The following is a 14,393-nucleotide window of genomic DNA, read 5'->3' on the forward strand; positions in this document are numbered from 1 at the left end:
GGGAAAAGCTCATGCGATTCAGCTACCCAGACATTCACTTTGATATGAACTTAACATATGAGAAGGAGGCTGAGCTGATGCAGTCTCATATGATGGACCAAGCCATCAACAATGCAATCACCTACCTTGGAGCTGAGGCCCTTCACCCTCTGATGCAGCACCCACCAAGCACAATCGCTGAGGTGGCCCCAGTTATAAGCTCAGCTTATTCTCAGGTCTATCATCCAAATAGGATAGAAAGACCCATTAGCAGGGAAACCTCCGATAGTCATGAAAACAACATGGATGGCCCTATCTCTCTCATCAGACCAAAGAGTCGACCCCAGGAAAGAGAGGCCTCTCCCAGCAATAGCTGCCTAGATTCTACTGACTCAGAAAGCAGCCATGATGACCACCAGTCCTACCAAGGAAACCCAGCCTTAAATCCCAAGAGGAAACAAAGCCCAGCTTACATGAAGGAGGATGTCAAGGCTTTGGATACCACCAAGGCTCCTAAGGGCTCGCTGAAGGACATCTACAAGGTCTTTAATGGAGAAGGAGAACAGATTAGGGCCTTCAAGTGTGAGCACTGTCGAGTCCTTTTCCTAGACCATGTCATGTACACCATTCACATGGGTTGCCATGGCTACCGGGACCCACTGGAATGCAACATCTGTGGCTACAGAAGCCAGGACCGTTATGAGTTTTCATCACACATTGTTCGAGGGGAGCACACATTCCACTAGGCCTTTTCATTCCAAAGGGGACCCCTATGAAGTAATGAACTGCACATGAAGAAATACTGCACTTACAATCCCACCTTCTTCAGATGTTGACATACCTTTTTTTTTTTTTTAATATTATTACTGTCATTAATTCTTATTTTGTGGACGCAGTGTCATTTGCTCTGCCTAATTACAATAAGGAAGGAAGAAACAGAAGAGAGAAGGGATGGGATATTGTTTCTTGACAACTTGGCTTGTTTATTTTGTGGGAATTAAAGAGCAGTTCATTTCTGCCATGCATAGATGTTAAGGTATATCATGCTTTGAGAAAAAAATAATCACTTGATTCGTAAAGATTCACACCTAAGGATTCTAATTTGCCACTGATGTTCAGGATTATGATTGAAGGCAGGAAAGATTAGCGTTTTCTGGGTAGGACTTTCACAGTTTAAAATGGGATAAGTAATTTTACTGTTCAAAGAAGAATTTGTTTCAAAATGTAAACTTTTTTTTTCCCCTCTAGAGATCATGGAACACAAACACATTATTTTCAGTGATAACTCCTTGGATGAGTTGTTGTTGTGGGCTCTATGTTTACTTCCCCTATGGAATTTATAATACGGTATGTTGTACACTGTACCATATAGCAAAATTTTTAAACTACAGGTAGTTAAGGACAGCTACAAATACATCTGAGGTCCTAGGATCTTATTTTTCTAAACTTAAGCACTGTTTTTCCATAGTTTTGATGACTGGCATTTTATAGACACCCTGGCAGCCTTACTTTTAACACCTTTAATGAATAGTATTTTTATCTAGTTTTCAGAATAACATGGTCTAAGAGCGGCTAAGAGGCAGTCAGTAGTTTCCAGAAGGGACCTCTGCTGTGCTTAAATTTGCTTTGGGAAGTTTTCTTTTAAAGTTGTAATGTGATGGCAGCATAGTATATGTATCTGTTTCTAAAAGTACGCTTATGATTGTCACTTTATCAGCATTTAATCAGTGTTAACCAGTCAGCAGAAAAATATAATTAGACTAACAGTAGGGGGGAAAAAAATCCACTCAGAAATCCCTTTTCTGGTATTTCTCTTTTCACTGTTTTTTCTCAAGCTGTGACCACCCAGTGTTTTGTCCATAGTCTGTTCATCTTTTACTCTTCTAGTGGAAGGTCTATAAAAATCTTGCCATAGGCTATTTCTTTCAAAATCTCCTCGGAGCAGTTGCTAATTTGACCTGAATGTGGTAACTTGAACCCCATAAGATTATGGAACTAGGGCTATTTATTCTAGTATTTCTTCAATAATAATATTTACCACTTTTTGGTACAAGGAAAAGGGAACGTCTGTGTAACCGGTACATTAACTATAGATAAGACAGAAAAGCAAAACATTTTTACCTTTCTTGGAGTCCAGAATGTGACTGAACCTCCAAGCTTAAGTGTCCATGTCCACATTTTTCTGTCTCAAAAACATGCAACTATTTATAAGTTCCTGTCAGAAATGAATCTCAATCCCTTACTACAGAATTTTTCTTCTTTCAATTCATACATACGTTGCCATATTTCATGTACAGATTTTAATTTCTTTTATATGGGTGCTCCTCTGCTTTTTCTTTGCAGTCTAACAGCACTAGAGGGGAGGAACTGAATGAAACTGATTAAATTCATCTTGGGGGACACCCTTGGAGGGGGAACTTACTGTTTGTGTTTACGGAGGACAGGCCTGACCATGACTGGATTATCAGATAACCATTTCTGAATACTAAAATTACATTAAGCTGATAACCGCTGTAAAAAAAAAAATCATTACATGGGATGCTGAAACTGTGTTTCTTAATGACGCAAGAATGATGTGAGAATTAGCAAGACTAGAGAACTGTGGACAGATAGGCAGATCTGGCCCCAGTACTGTTCTTCACTCATTTTCTAGTTTACTATCTGCTTATGTAAGCAGCTTCTAAGCACTGACACAGCTAGAGCTAGGCAAAAATGGTTACAACGCAACTCTCTTTTACTAGCCCTCTGTGGTAATTATTTCTGGAGAAATGTCTAAATTGTTCCTTTAACTCTGAGAGAAGGCACCAAAACAGAAATGCAAACTGTTTTAAAGAGAACGTCCACTGTCACTTTTCCTGCATGCTTTGGTACATTACTACATCGTGAACATACAGTGTATTCAAAGGTGAAGCATGTCTTTGAGACTTCCTCACCCACCTGCCCCAACCACTCATAAATAATTGGAATTTAATTTTTTTTTCCTTTTAGAGGAAGGGAAATAATTTAAGGCTAGTGATTTTGTGTTTTACTACAATTCAAGGAAATATTTGGATGGCAGTCAATATGTTCATAACTTTGGCTATGTGTGAGTTTCTGCTGGCATCATCTATGAATTTTTTTCCTGGTTACTATTTTTTATTTTCAGTGTATGAACAATCATGTACCTACCTGCCCTGGGATGAAACTGAATTTAGGTGGACCTGCAGAGTTCCATAGTACCCCCATGAGGACAGTACTAATGCACTCTCCTTTTCTGATTTCATCTTTCTGAGAATCTTTTTTATTGAAGGGACTTAATACTTTTGAGAGTGTGTTTGCTACAAGTGTGTACTTGTACTTTCTTAGCTTTATATAAGGAACAAAAAGAGGTAAAGATGGCTCAGGGTATGGCAGGGACAAATAAGGACAAGATCAATTCGAATGTGTAGGTTAGACAGAATTTTTGTGGACACAGTGCTTCTGGGAAACCCTGGATGGCTATATTTGCATGCTTCTTCATGAAAGGAAATATGCAAGGTGGTAGCACCTAAAAATAGATATGAGAGTCAGACACCAAATAAATCAAGTTTTACATAACAGTTATATGCCCAGTTTATTTAGGTGAGATTTCACATTACAGATTATTTGAGGGGCTTGAAAATAGGTTAGCTTCTGTATTTTCCAGTTTGGCAAAAATTCATCACATTGCTTTGCCCTAATTTTGCCCAGAATTTCATCTCCAGCTCCTGTTAGAGAAATGTGTTACCTCTCTCTGATAGTGGTCAATCACTTTTAAAAAGCCATTCTAATCTGGCTTGTTAAAATAGTGAAAGTGACCAGTAAGCAAACTGGAAGAGATTTTGAGTTGTTGAAACATGCCATTGAGAATTTTCTGGAGGGACAAAATGGGAGAACGAGAGACTAGGATTCAGATTTGGCTAAAAGTAGGGATTGTCTCTCCTACATACATACAAGCAGCTATATACATGCATCATAGTACAGATACACACACATTCTTTTAAAGAAAATTCATGAAAAAAAGCACAGTGATCAGATGTGTTGCAAGAGCCTATAGAGAGTTAAAATTATAGTTAATACCTGAGCAACTTAGTAGGTTTACTTTACCAGATTGTACTGAGAAATATTAAAGTTACTAGTGTGTCTTTAGGACTAGTTGCAACTATTCAACTCAAACCGTGAGGCTTTACTGTGTACTTACAGAACAAATCAAAACAAATCAAATCAAAAAAAAAAAAAGGCTTTAAGTTGATTTGATATAACCTCCAAAGTGAAAGAAACACAAATTACTTTTGAATAGGAAGATACAGAAAAGAAAAATTTTCAACTTTTACTTGTTGACAAATGGAGAAAGACAAGAATGTTTTAGTGAGCTTGGTATTGTTTTGATTTATGGTTTTTGTGTCTGAGTTGTAGACCTCACAGAACCATGAAGCTTTATGATATTTTATAAATGTTTGACAAAACTTACATCAGTTGAAGGCATTTAGATGAAAATGATGTTTTACTTACTTCCCAAATGTTATCTTTAAAGTGATTCCTTATGGTGGAAAAAGAACAGAAAAGGCTGCAAAAATACAAATAAAAAACTATATGCTCCTGGTTTCAGGACAGAACTTAGATTATAGGAGGTACTGGATACATCATTTTTTAACTTTGAACTGTTCATTTTACAAAAAGGGATAAGTTACATTTGTGGTCATCTTTAGTTATATTTTATATATATTTTAGTAAGTACTATCTGTGTGAAAATTATTCTAAAACAGAAAATTCCCCAAATGCAAAAGTAAAGAAGAATGGGGGGGTGTGAAATTAAAGTCTGTATATATGAAAGTTATCTTAGAAATGTTTTTAAACCTCCAGTTTCTGCAAAATAATTAAAATATACAGTAACTGGTCTTAAGATCCTGAATTTAATGTATTAAATACTTATAAAATTTATTTATATTGGTGCCTTTTTAAAATGCATTGAGAGAGTGTTGGTTAGCCGTTGTAGCTCTACCACACTTTTATTATGTATTTTTAAAAATCACTTAAAATTGATTACTATATAATTCTTCTTTGCGTTCCTAGGTCAAAACTGTTAGAGGAATTTCCAATACAGAGACTTTCAGCTTATCTGCTTAAAGTAAAAGGAAACTTTGAAACCAGATGTTAATATCTTTTTAGTTTGATAATATTTCTGAATACCATTACGAGATTATGCAGGTAAAATATGAGGTAGAGGGAAATTGTAGCTGTGAATTGCATTGTGGTATGTGTTTTTGTTTTGTTTTTAAGGAAGAATAAGTTCTAATATCATACAAGGCTTTATTAGTGGAGTTTTTGGTCAATAAAATATAGTATTGTTTTGGAATTTCACCTGTAGACTAGTGTTCTGCTAGTCTTAGAACTTCTGTCTTCTAACCTGTTAATGTTTTGTGGAATGATGTAGAGAAGCAGGTAATTAATTCTCCTTGAACAAAACAAAACTGAACAGTCATATCACATTGCTGTTCTCCAAAGCATAATCTCAAATGGTTTCCTACCATGGTTGTGTATTACTTGCAATGGATGTGTTAAAATATGACAGCTTTTTTAAAAATGAGCTGCTTGTTATTCAAAGCAAATGTCATATGACCAAGAAGCTGTGATAATCTAGTGTTTCTTTTTATCATAGTGTATTGCTAGGCCAAATAATGACATCTTGAATATTTTTACATTTATTGCAGAAACCTAAAATTTTGGAATTTCCATAAGGTTTTTATGTAACATTGTATTTTTAGCCTTTCAGTTTCCTCTTGCTGTACTGTAAGTTTGTGGATATTTTTCACACACACTCTTAGAAATAAGTTCCTAATTCTGTTTACGGGGTTCTTCTCCCGTAACATGGCATTTGTATATTTTCTGTATAAATTTGTTGTGAATTAACCTTTATCCCATACAGAGAGTGGTACATGAATGACTAGTTTTCTAAGATGTCCTTTTTATTGTGAATAAAGTATAAAATTTAGAGGCCCTCTGCTAAGCTACATAAAGTACAGCATAAAACTTCATATAGGTACAGATAAGCCAGTTTGCAGTTAATCGGGCCCTTCAAAATTACCTCAAGTGACACACAGTAAGGAAAGCTTCTTGAACGGGTGGAGGTCACTGAATCCCCAACTATGCACTTATCAGGATTCTACTTAATTTACTGGAAATGGATTTTTTTTTTTTTAATGAATACACTGTAACAAGGGAAAGACTCTGGGTTTTGTTTTTTGTTGTTTTATTCTTCTGTGTTTGTTTTTTAAGTAGTTCAATTTCTGAAACTGTGATAAAACATTTTGACTGTCAAGCACACTCAGATTTTAACATAAATCACTTCCCCTTCTATGTAGTGAAGTTCTTTGTGATCTCTTAAATTTTGTCTACTCTCCCCACCTCTTTTCTTTTCTCTGTCCACGTTCCCTCCATCATTGTCTCTGGACATCTCTGCCTCTCTCTCCCTCTACTAGTTTGAGGATTAGGTCAACTCTTATTTCCAATTCACAGGTCTCTTAAGTCTTAATTTTTTGTGTATGATTTTTGCTGGCTGTATAATCTGCTGACATATTTTTTATACTCAAGTGCAGTTTTATAATTTTTTTAAAAAGGTAGTTGGCTTAAAACTAGTGAGGTATATAACCCTTGTGTTACTTTCACTTTCAAATATTGGGTATCTAAAATATGACTTCAGAGATTATGTAATCATAATAACATGATATGTTTGCCTTCCTTTTTTGCTGGATTTTGTGTTATGATTCGCTTTTCTTCCTAAAATGTGTATTATGAGAGATTAAACAATTTTTTTGCAAGAATTTAGAAAGATGTTAAAAATCTGAAGCAAAAAGTCTTAACTATCTCCCAGTTGGGAGAAAATGCTTTAACATTACTATAATAATATTCCAGGTTTGGAGTGGGCTCTCCAGGCGCCACCTTTGCTCTTAATAGTTGACCTTTTAGACCATGTGTTATTTGCAATCCCAGAATGATTGCTTCTGCTATGTAGTTTAAAAGATGTTTTCTTTTCTCTCTGTACAAGTGCAATACTTTTCTTGAAGTCTTAAAAACTATGGTTATTTTTCTCCTTCTTTCTTTAGTTAAAGACAAAAAGAAACCCTTGAAAATTATGGTATGTTAGTTAAAGGACACAACAAGCAAAAAGAAAAACACTCCACAGTCAAAAGATTAGAGAACGTGGAAACTGCTGGTCTAATCTCATGGTATCTCTATTTAGGCTAAATTTTCTTTGCAATTAGTAATCTTTTGCCTGAGAAATGTGCCCTAAAGTTGAAATTCTTAGAGACTGAATTTTTTTCTTAGACCCTTACCCAGTGTTTTAAATTAAGAACCTAGTATTTTTTTATTTCTCTATTCTCCTTTTGGAAATGAATTTTAAAATAAAAGTAAAGCACTTAGCTCAATTTTAAACACTTACCTATCACCTATTGGAGAAAATTTTTAAGAAATATTTGGAGCACTCTTGTTTTCATACAAACTTAAGTAAGAGGTATTTTTCATATCATACATATTTATATGTAGTATTCTGATTTTCTTTTTTTTATACATACCTGTGTCCCTGTAGTAAAACTGCTGTAATGTAAATACATATTTGGTTTAAAAGATAACATTTCTTTGGCATTTATTTTAAAGGCAGTTACTGCATTTGTACAGTATATGTCTTGGCCATTTTAGATTTTTTTTCTTTAACAATACCAAAGGTAATTAGACTACTTTAAAAACTAATTGCTTGACAGTTTCTAGGATATTTTAAGTTTTAGAAGCGAAAAAAAAATAGGTCAAACCAGTAAACCTCATTTTTTTTCAAACTAATAATTTGGGAAAATAAAAACTATTGTTTAAAAAAGATATATATATATATATATAAATATATATGTAAAATTAAAATTCCAGACCTTGTGTGTCAGGTTTGCTCAGTGTAATGTAGTTTTTTTAAGGCTCAAATACCATACCTCAGAAAATGAGGTTTACTACGGAAATACTGAAACAGTCTTTGCAGCTGTGTGACAAGTCACTCTGCTATATACCAGTTTGGAGACCTCCGCTAACAGTTTTGTCACTGCAGACTAAAATGTGGGACTTGTATTTTCTTTGTTTTTAATGCACACACATACATGTTCTGTGCATGTATGTGGGTACTGTGTATACGTGTATGAGTGTTGTATATGCATGTGTGAGTGTGTGTCTGTATGTATGTACAACTAAAGAAGCTGCAGAAACTTTGTAATACTTTGTGAAAAGGATTATATTATAAAGGTTTGTACTGTCTGAGTGCACAGCTACTGGAATAAATTTAGGGAATCTCAGGAACAAGCATATAATTTGTCCAAGATTTATTTCTTCTCAGAAGTGTAAGTGCAGTTTTTAATTCTGTATATTATTTAATATTTTACCAATAAAATAAACTTCTGACATAAAAAGTTTGCTATAAAAACTTTCTGGCGAAAATTCTGTACACAAACATCTTTCAAATACAGAAAACTGAACTATTGAATCATATCAGGCTTAGGTTATCATTGCCATTGTGTATACATGTCATGCTTTCTGACCCAGAGATTTGGGTACATGTGAGATCAGAAACCTCCATCATTACTATGTAGTCCACCAAAGCAGAGAACAAAGTAACCTATGTTTTGTTAAGGATGACCTCTCTTTTCTCTTCAGGCAGTTTTCATATATATCTTATTTTACCCTTAAAACGAATCTTAAAGGTATGTATGTCAGAGCCTATCCCCTATTTATAGAAGAAAAAAGTAAGACCTGAGGGAAGAAAGTTGGGACTTGCTCCAGAGTACAGAGTAAATTACACAAGCCGTCCAAGTAATGGTCAATCACCATATTAGAAACCAGCATTTCTTAGGAATCAGACCAAGATTAGATTAAGGGTTAAGTCATGAGGTTGTTCAATCACATAGGCAAAAATGGGTTTTCTGTTATACTACCACTTCAGGTTATACCACCATCATGTGAGTTGTAATCTCCTCAAATTTTACAAATATGGTTTGTTTTAACATAAGGTTTGTTGTTACAAATGTCTTCATAACTGGAAACGTAAAAGAGCACATATGATTATAAACTCATTTTATTGAGCTTTAGCTATCTTTTACCCCCATGCCAAGTTAAAGTCCACCATCACATTTGAGATGGCTGTTAGAATTTTCCTTCATCCATAAGTATTAGAATTTTATGAACATTTATCACATTCCCCAATAATTTCACTTCCACATGCCACAGAGAATGAAAAATGCTACATATTCAAATGAAATGTTACTTCATTGACCAGCCTTTAATCCAAAATACGAACCTACCTTGTGGGGGAAAAGTGCAAACAAATGAAGTAGCAAGGTTTAAAAGTGTTAAGTTTATGAAGGATCCCTTCAAGATCAGCAAGAAATATCAAATTCTCCTGACTTATAGTATCGACAGAAGCAAAATGAAAAAGATTTTTTAAGCCTGCCATATGTTCTTGATTCTTCTATTGCAGTAGAGTCAGAGAAATGATAAATAATTGAAATCTTGATATGCTTGTAAGACTTTATCAACATGCTCAAGCCCAAGGGTTCCCTGGGGTGTGAGCCACCTGGTGAAGGAAGTTCATTTTTAGCATTTTAGCAACTCTGCCACTCTGCCTCTTGCTATTAGGGAGTACTAAGATGGATCCATTAAACATTCAACAAAACCTCATGTTTCGTTAATAGCCCTACTAACAGTTCCCGATGTGATTTTTTTTTTTTTTTTTTTAACTTCTCACTAGAGATACCAACAAGGATAACAACTGGTAAAACTGAATCTTGCTGCTTTTCTCTGGCTTGGCACAAAACTTGGGTGCTTCCATAAACTAGCCTAACAGGCAGAGGGGAGGAATTGATAAAGAGTATAAAGTACCCATAATTCCATATAAAAATGGGGAAAATAAAGGGAGATCCCAGAAAATAAACAGATGCTCAATCTGAGAAAAAGAAATGTTAGCCTTTTTCTTTTTGTCCTTACTGCTGCTCTACAATCCCAAAACATGTCTTAGATCAGACCAACTACTTCTAACTTGAAGTTTTGTCAGGCACAGGACAAATCCCTCAAAACACAAGGAGGGGGAAGGGTAAGCTGGGAAAAAGTGAGAGAGCATTGACATTACATTTGGTATATACACTACCAAATGTAAAATAGCTAGTGGGAAGCAGCTACGTAGCACAGGGAGATCAGCTCCGTGCTTTGTGACCACCTAGAGGGGTGGGATAGGGAGGGTGGGCGGGAGATGCAAGAAGGAGGGGATATGGGGATATATGTATATGTATAACTGATTCACTCTGTTATATAGCAGAAACGAACACAACATTGTAAAGCAATTGTACTCCAATAAAGATTTAAAAAAAAAACAGTAGAAACAGCTGCTGCACATATAGTGTTGAGTTGTTTGTTCTAGAAGCCCTTAAAAGAGCTATGTGAACCTGATCATCTGACCCATTGGAACATATGCAAAGAAGCAAGATTTTTAAATGCACAGGAAGAACCAAAGGTAAAAATGAAGGTAAGGGTGTATGTGTGGGGCACTACTGGGCCTTAGGTAAGCCTATGCCTAAAGAGGCAAGAGTCATGCAGTATTGTCATTTTACCTCAGCTGATGGAGATTGGGATCAGAATCAGCTGTCTCCACTGGGAGGGTTTTGTGAAATCCCTAGATAGGGAAGTAGGAGAATTTAAGAGGGAATGGGAATAAAGTCCCTATCATCTCAAAGCCCTGGGCCCTCGTATTGGTTCTGGTTTGGTGGAGATAAAAGCTTGAGAGACTATGGCCCACACAGCTTTTGCAAATGATGGGGAAGTTTCTAACATTCCCCATTCAGAAGTAGGGATGGGGAGACCTAGGGCATTTGGCTATTAGAGCAATAAAAGTGGATGTGTATCTTGGAAGCAGAATATCCCAGTCTAGGGAGTAAGTGGACTTATTTTCTTTCCTATTTTTTTCCTTCTTCCCCTGTTTTTTCTCATGATGTCATGTAGTTCATCTACATCTCTTTCCAGCGTCTTTCTCACCGCCCTCCTCATCTGTGTCCGCACCAACCTTTTCTCTTTCCCCTCTCTTCTCAACATAACCTGTTGCACCATTTGCTCTGTTCTTCTTCACCCTGTCACAATTCTGATTAATCTGAAATACAGCCATTTTTAATATAAGTAACTTAGTGCAACCAGGATATGAGTTTTAAGCATGCTTTTTTACAAGGACTTTACAAATTAGCACAGCTGTTAACTGGATTTATCTAATTTACTCTCAAAGTTCTCATGGAAATTGTAGGCTACCTGATACTTTATTAATAACAGGTTCAGGTTGTTGTGATTTTGTTCATAAACACCCCCAATAAGTGAAAAAGCTAAAACTAGACTCTTAATTCTGTATATACTTAGTCCAGTGTTTCATTTCAAAAGAAGTTTATTCAGCATTTGATTGATAAGCCCCACTAATAAAGGGGAATAACAGATTTATAGTCTGAATGTTTGTGTCCACCCAAAATTCACATGGTGAAATTGCAATGTTAATTTGATGGTATTAGGAGGAGGTGTCTCTGGGAGGTGATCAGGTCATGAGAGTGGAGCCCTCATGAATGGGATTAATTCCCTTAAAAAAGAGACCTCACAGAGCTCCCTAGTGCCTTCCACTATGTGAGGACACAGCAAGAAGGCACCAGCTATGAACCGGGAAGAGGACCTTCACCAGAATGCGAACATACTGGTGCCTTGATCTTGGACTTTCAGCCTCCAGAATTGTGAGAAATAAATTTCTGTTGTCTCTAAGCTATTCAGTGTGTGGTCTTTTGTTATATCAGCCCGAATGGACAAAGACAGCAAATATTATGAGGTAGTGATAACAAAAAAAAATGTTTCGACAGTCATACCTTATAAGTAATATTTTACTTATTGTGATTTTTAAACAGAATGGTTCCAGATAAACTCATTGACACAGTCAGAAAAGCGAAGAAACAGCATTAAGTAGCAGGGCAAAAATAATCTGGAATTAACACTTTTCTGCAGAAATTTTAAAGATGGATAAATTATCCTAAACATGGTCTTCTGAAAACTGCCTTCATGCTTGATTTAAATAAGTGTGGGCTTTTGTTTACCAAGTTTCCTCCATAATTAATGGCATTCTTTGCCTATCCATATCAGTCTATCCCTATCCTCATACTCCTTTTCTTTCCTTACTGCAGAATATAATTTCCAATATTTACGCTTGTTTTCCAACTCCTTTCTATTTAAAACTCTTGAGCTAACTTGTCATGAGTAATATGAAGATATTTGTACTGGAAGCACTGGCCATGATATCCAAGTGTTTGCAATGATAAGTTGTCACTTTATGGTATCTTCCAAATTCTGTAAGTGGCCTAGATATTGTGCTTATTCTTGTTAGGTGCTAAAACCTATCTACTAATTTACCACTTTGTTAATTCTGTAGCCTAAGGGAGTTTCCAAGATTCACTCCAGTTCCAACTCTAGCCATTATGAAGTGAGTGATGTATTTATGATAAAATCCGACCTGATATCGTGTACCCTCAAGATTGAGACATGTACAACCATCTGGAATTTCTTGGCTTTGACCTGACAAGTTCCCCAGTCTTCAGGAATGGTTGCTGTAGTTACACCTACCACCATGTTCCCTTGTCTTCTACAATATAAGTAAGTAACCTGATATTTTGGCCTTCAAACACTCTATCCTTTGTCTCCCCACCTCACCCCACCTCCCTTCTTGTTTTATTTATTTGCATCAGATTGTGACATGTATATATATTACTATCATTTGATAACACTCAAGGGAAAAAAAAAAACTGGGACAGCAAATGACTCATGTTTTTCCAAACTCTTAGCCAAATTACTTTGTAGTCATCCTAACAAATAGTAGAGTTTGGCTATACCAATGTATTACACTAATATATTTTCCAAGTTACAAGTATAAACCCAGAGTCTTCTGCTTTCTTCTTTAATGTTTTGACAAGTCTGATTATAGCTAAGAATGTGATCACTTGATCACATAATGAGCACGGGAAAAACTCTGCTTCAGGCACAGGTAAAGGGACAACAGCACTTTATTTGCCAAGAAGAATTTAAATAGCTTTCTTGGGTCTTTGAGATATGAAATGAGTTGTCTAATTCTTTTGAATTAGCACTATGTTATTATCTCTCTTACATTTTTTTTTAATTGAAACTCTAAAATAGACACCGATATTATCTATTTAAACTAGAGTATGCTGAAAAACACTCTGCCTTAATTATAAAAATGTGGCTTGGGCTTTTTAAAAGTTATTAAACATCCTCTTGAAATACCTGCCACCATATGCAATATGACATTTTTCAGCGTTAATAACATTCTCCTTTGTGCTATATTTTGAACACTTCTTAGAGTAATTTATCCTGGTCATAGTTTCTAACCTATAGAAAACTTAACTCTGAAGAGCTTGATATTGTGTGGTGACTTTGAGGCCATGTAAAAATTTGCTAACATATCATTCTATCAATGTAGATTATCTTAATGATGTAGTTTTTTTTTTTAAGATGAAGTATGTTAGATATGCTTGGATGAGTTATATTATACTCCTGTGACTCAGAAAACATGGCACAATTATCCCAGTTTAAAGAAAGCCTCCCAAAATGACCAAGATAAATGGAGGGCACGTGTTTTCTTTTCTGTGATCATGTGGCTCATATTAATGTCCGTATGCCTTGCCAGCCGCATTTCCAATGTGTGTATAACCCAACTACAATTATTAGTCACCACATAGAGGTTTATAAGTAGCTTTGGGTAATGCTAGTGTTAAATGGTAACCTAGCATATTCAAGCATCAGGATTGGTGATCTCTCAGCTGCTGCTTTTGGACAGTCAGTGTCACCTATAATACACCAGCAGAGGGTTAAGGTACAACTAGTATAATTTGTTCACTTGTTACATTTTAAGTTTGTAAACTTTCTGGGTTCTATTTATCTGCTGTTTGTTCTTTAGTTCTCTGGAGGCTGAGTTATAAATAACCCTTGTATTTCTCAGAAGCAAAGACTTTTTCTACTTTTCTCATTTTAAAGTAAGACTTATTTTCACTATTTTGAACCTGTGTAAATTACAAATGCAATAGTCTGGAAAAGGAAAAGAGCTTTAGCTTCTAAATTTGTTTTGGTCTGTGAGATCTAAATTCATCCCATTTGTCCAGCTATTATGGCAGGACTCCATAATAAAACTAATTTGGAGAAACAAGGACAACATCATTGGCCATCTGAATGACAGTAAGAGTGAATGACCTACCCCACTGCATTTATCACTATGTACAAAACAGGCCTGATTGTGTGTGTGTGTGTGTGTGTGTGTGTGTGGTACGCAGGCCTCTCACTGTCGTGGCCCCTCCCGTTGCGGAGCACAG

General features: G+C 35.7%; 1 protein-coding gene across 15 annotated transcripts in view; it reads left to right on the forward strand.

Annotated features, from left to right (window-relative positions):
* Nucleotides 1-14,393, forward strand: part of IKZF2 (IKAROS family zinc finger 2) — a 227,721-nt gene that overhangs the window by 169,839 nt on the left and 43,489 nt on the right. For all 15 annotated transcript variants that reach the window (XM_089916418.1, XM_089916416.1, XM_089916413.1 and 12 more), the window contains one exon: nucleotides 1-14,393. This exon is cut by the window's right edge and continues 43,489 nt beyond it. In XM_089916418.1, the coding sequence (XP_089772544.1) occupies nucleotides 1-725 (725 nt within the window). In that variant the 3' untranslated portion in view covers nucleotides 726-14,393.

Source organism: Delphinapterus leucas, chromosome 8, assembly GCF_059928025.1.
Source record: "Delphinapterus leucas isolate spDelLeu-1000000601 "Yukka" chromosome 8, BTC_Dleu_Yukka2, whole genome shotgun sequence".
Lineage (NCBI taxonomy): Eukaryota > Metazoa > Chordata > Mammalia > Artiodactyla > Monodontidae > Delphinapterus > Delphinapterus leucas.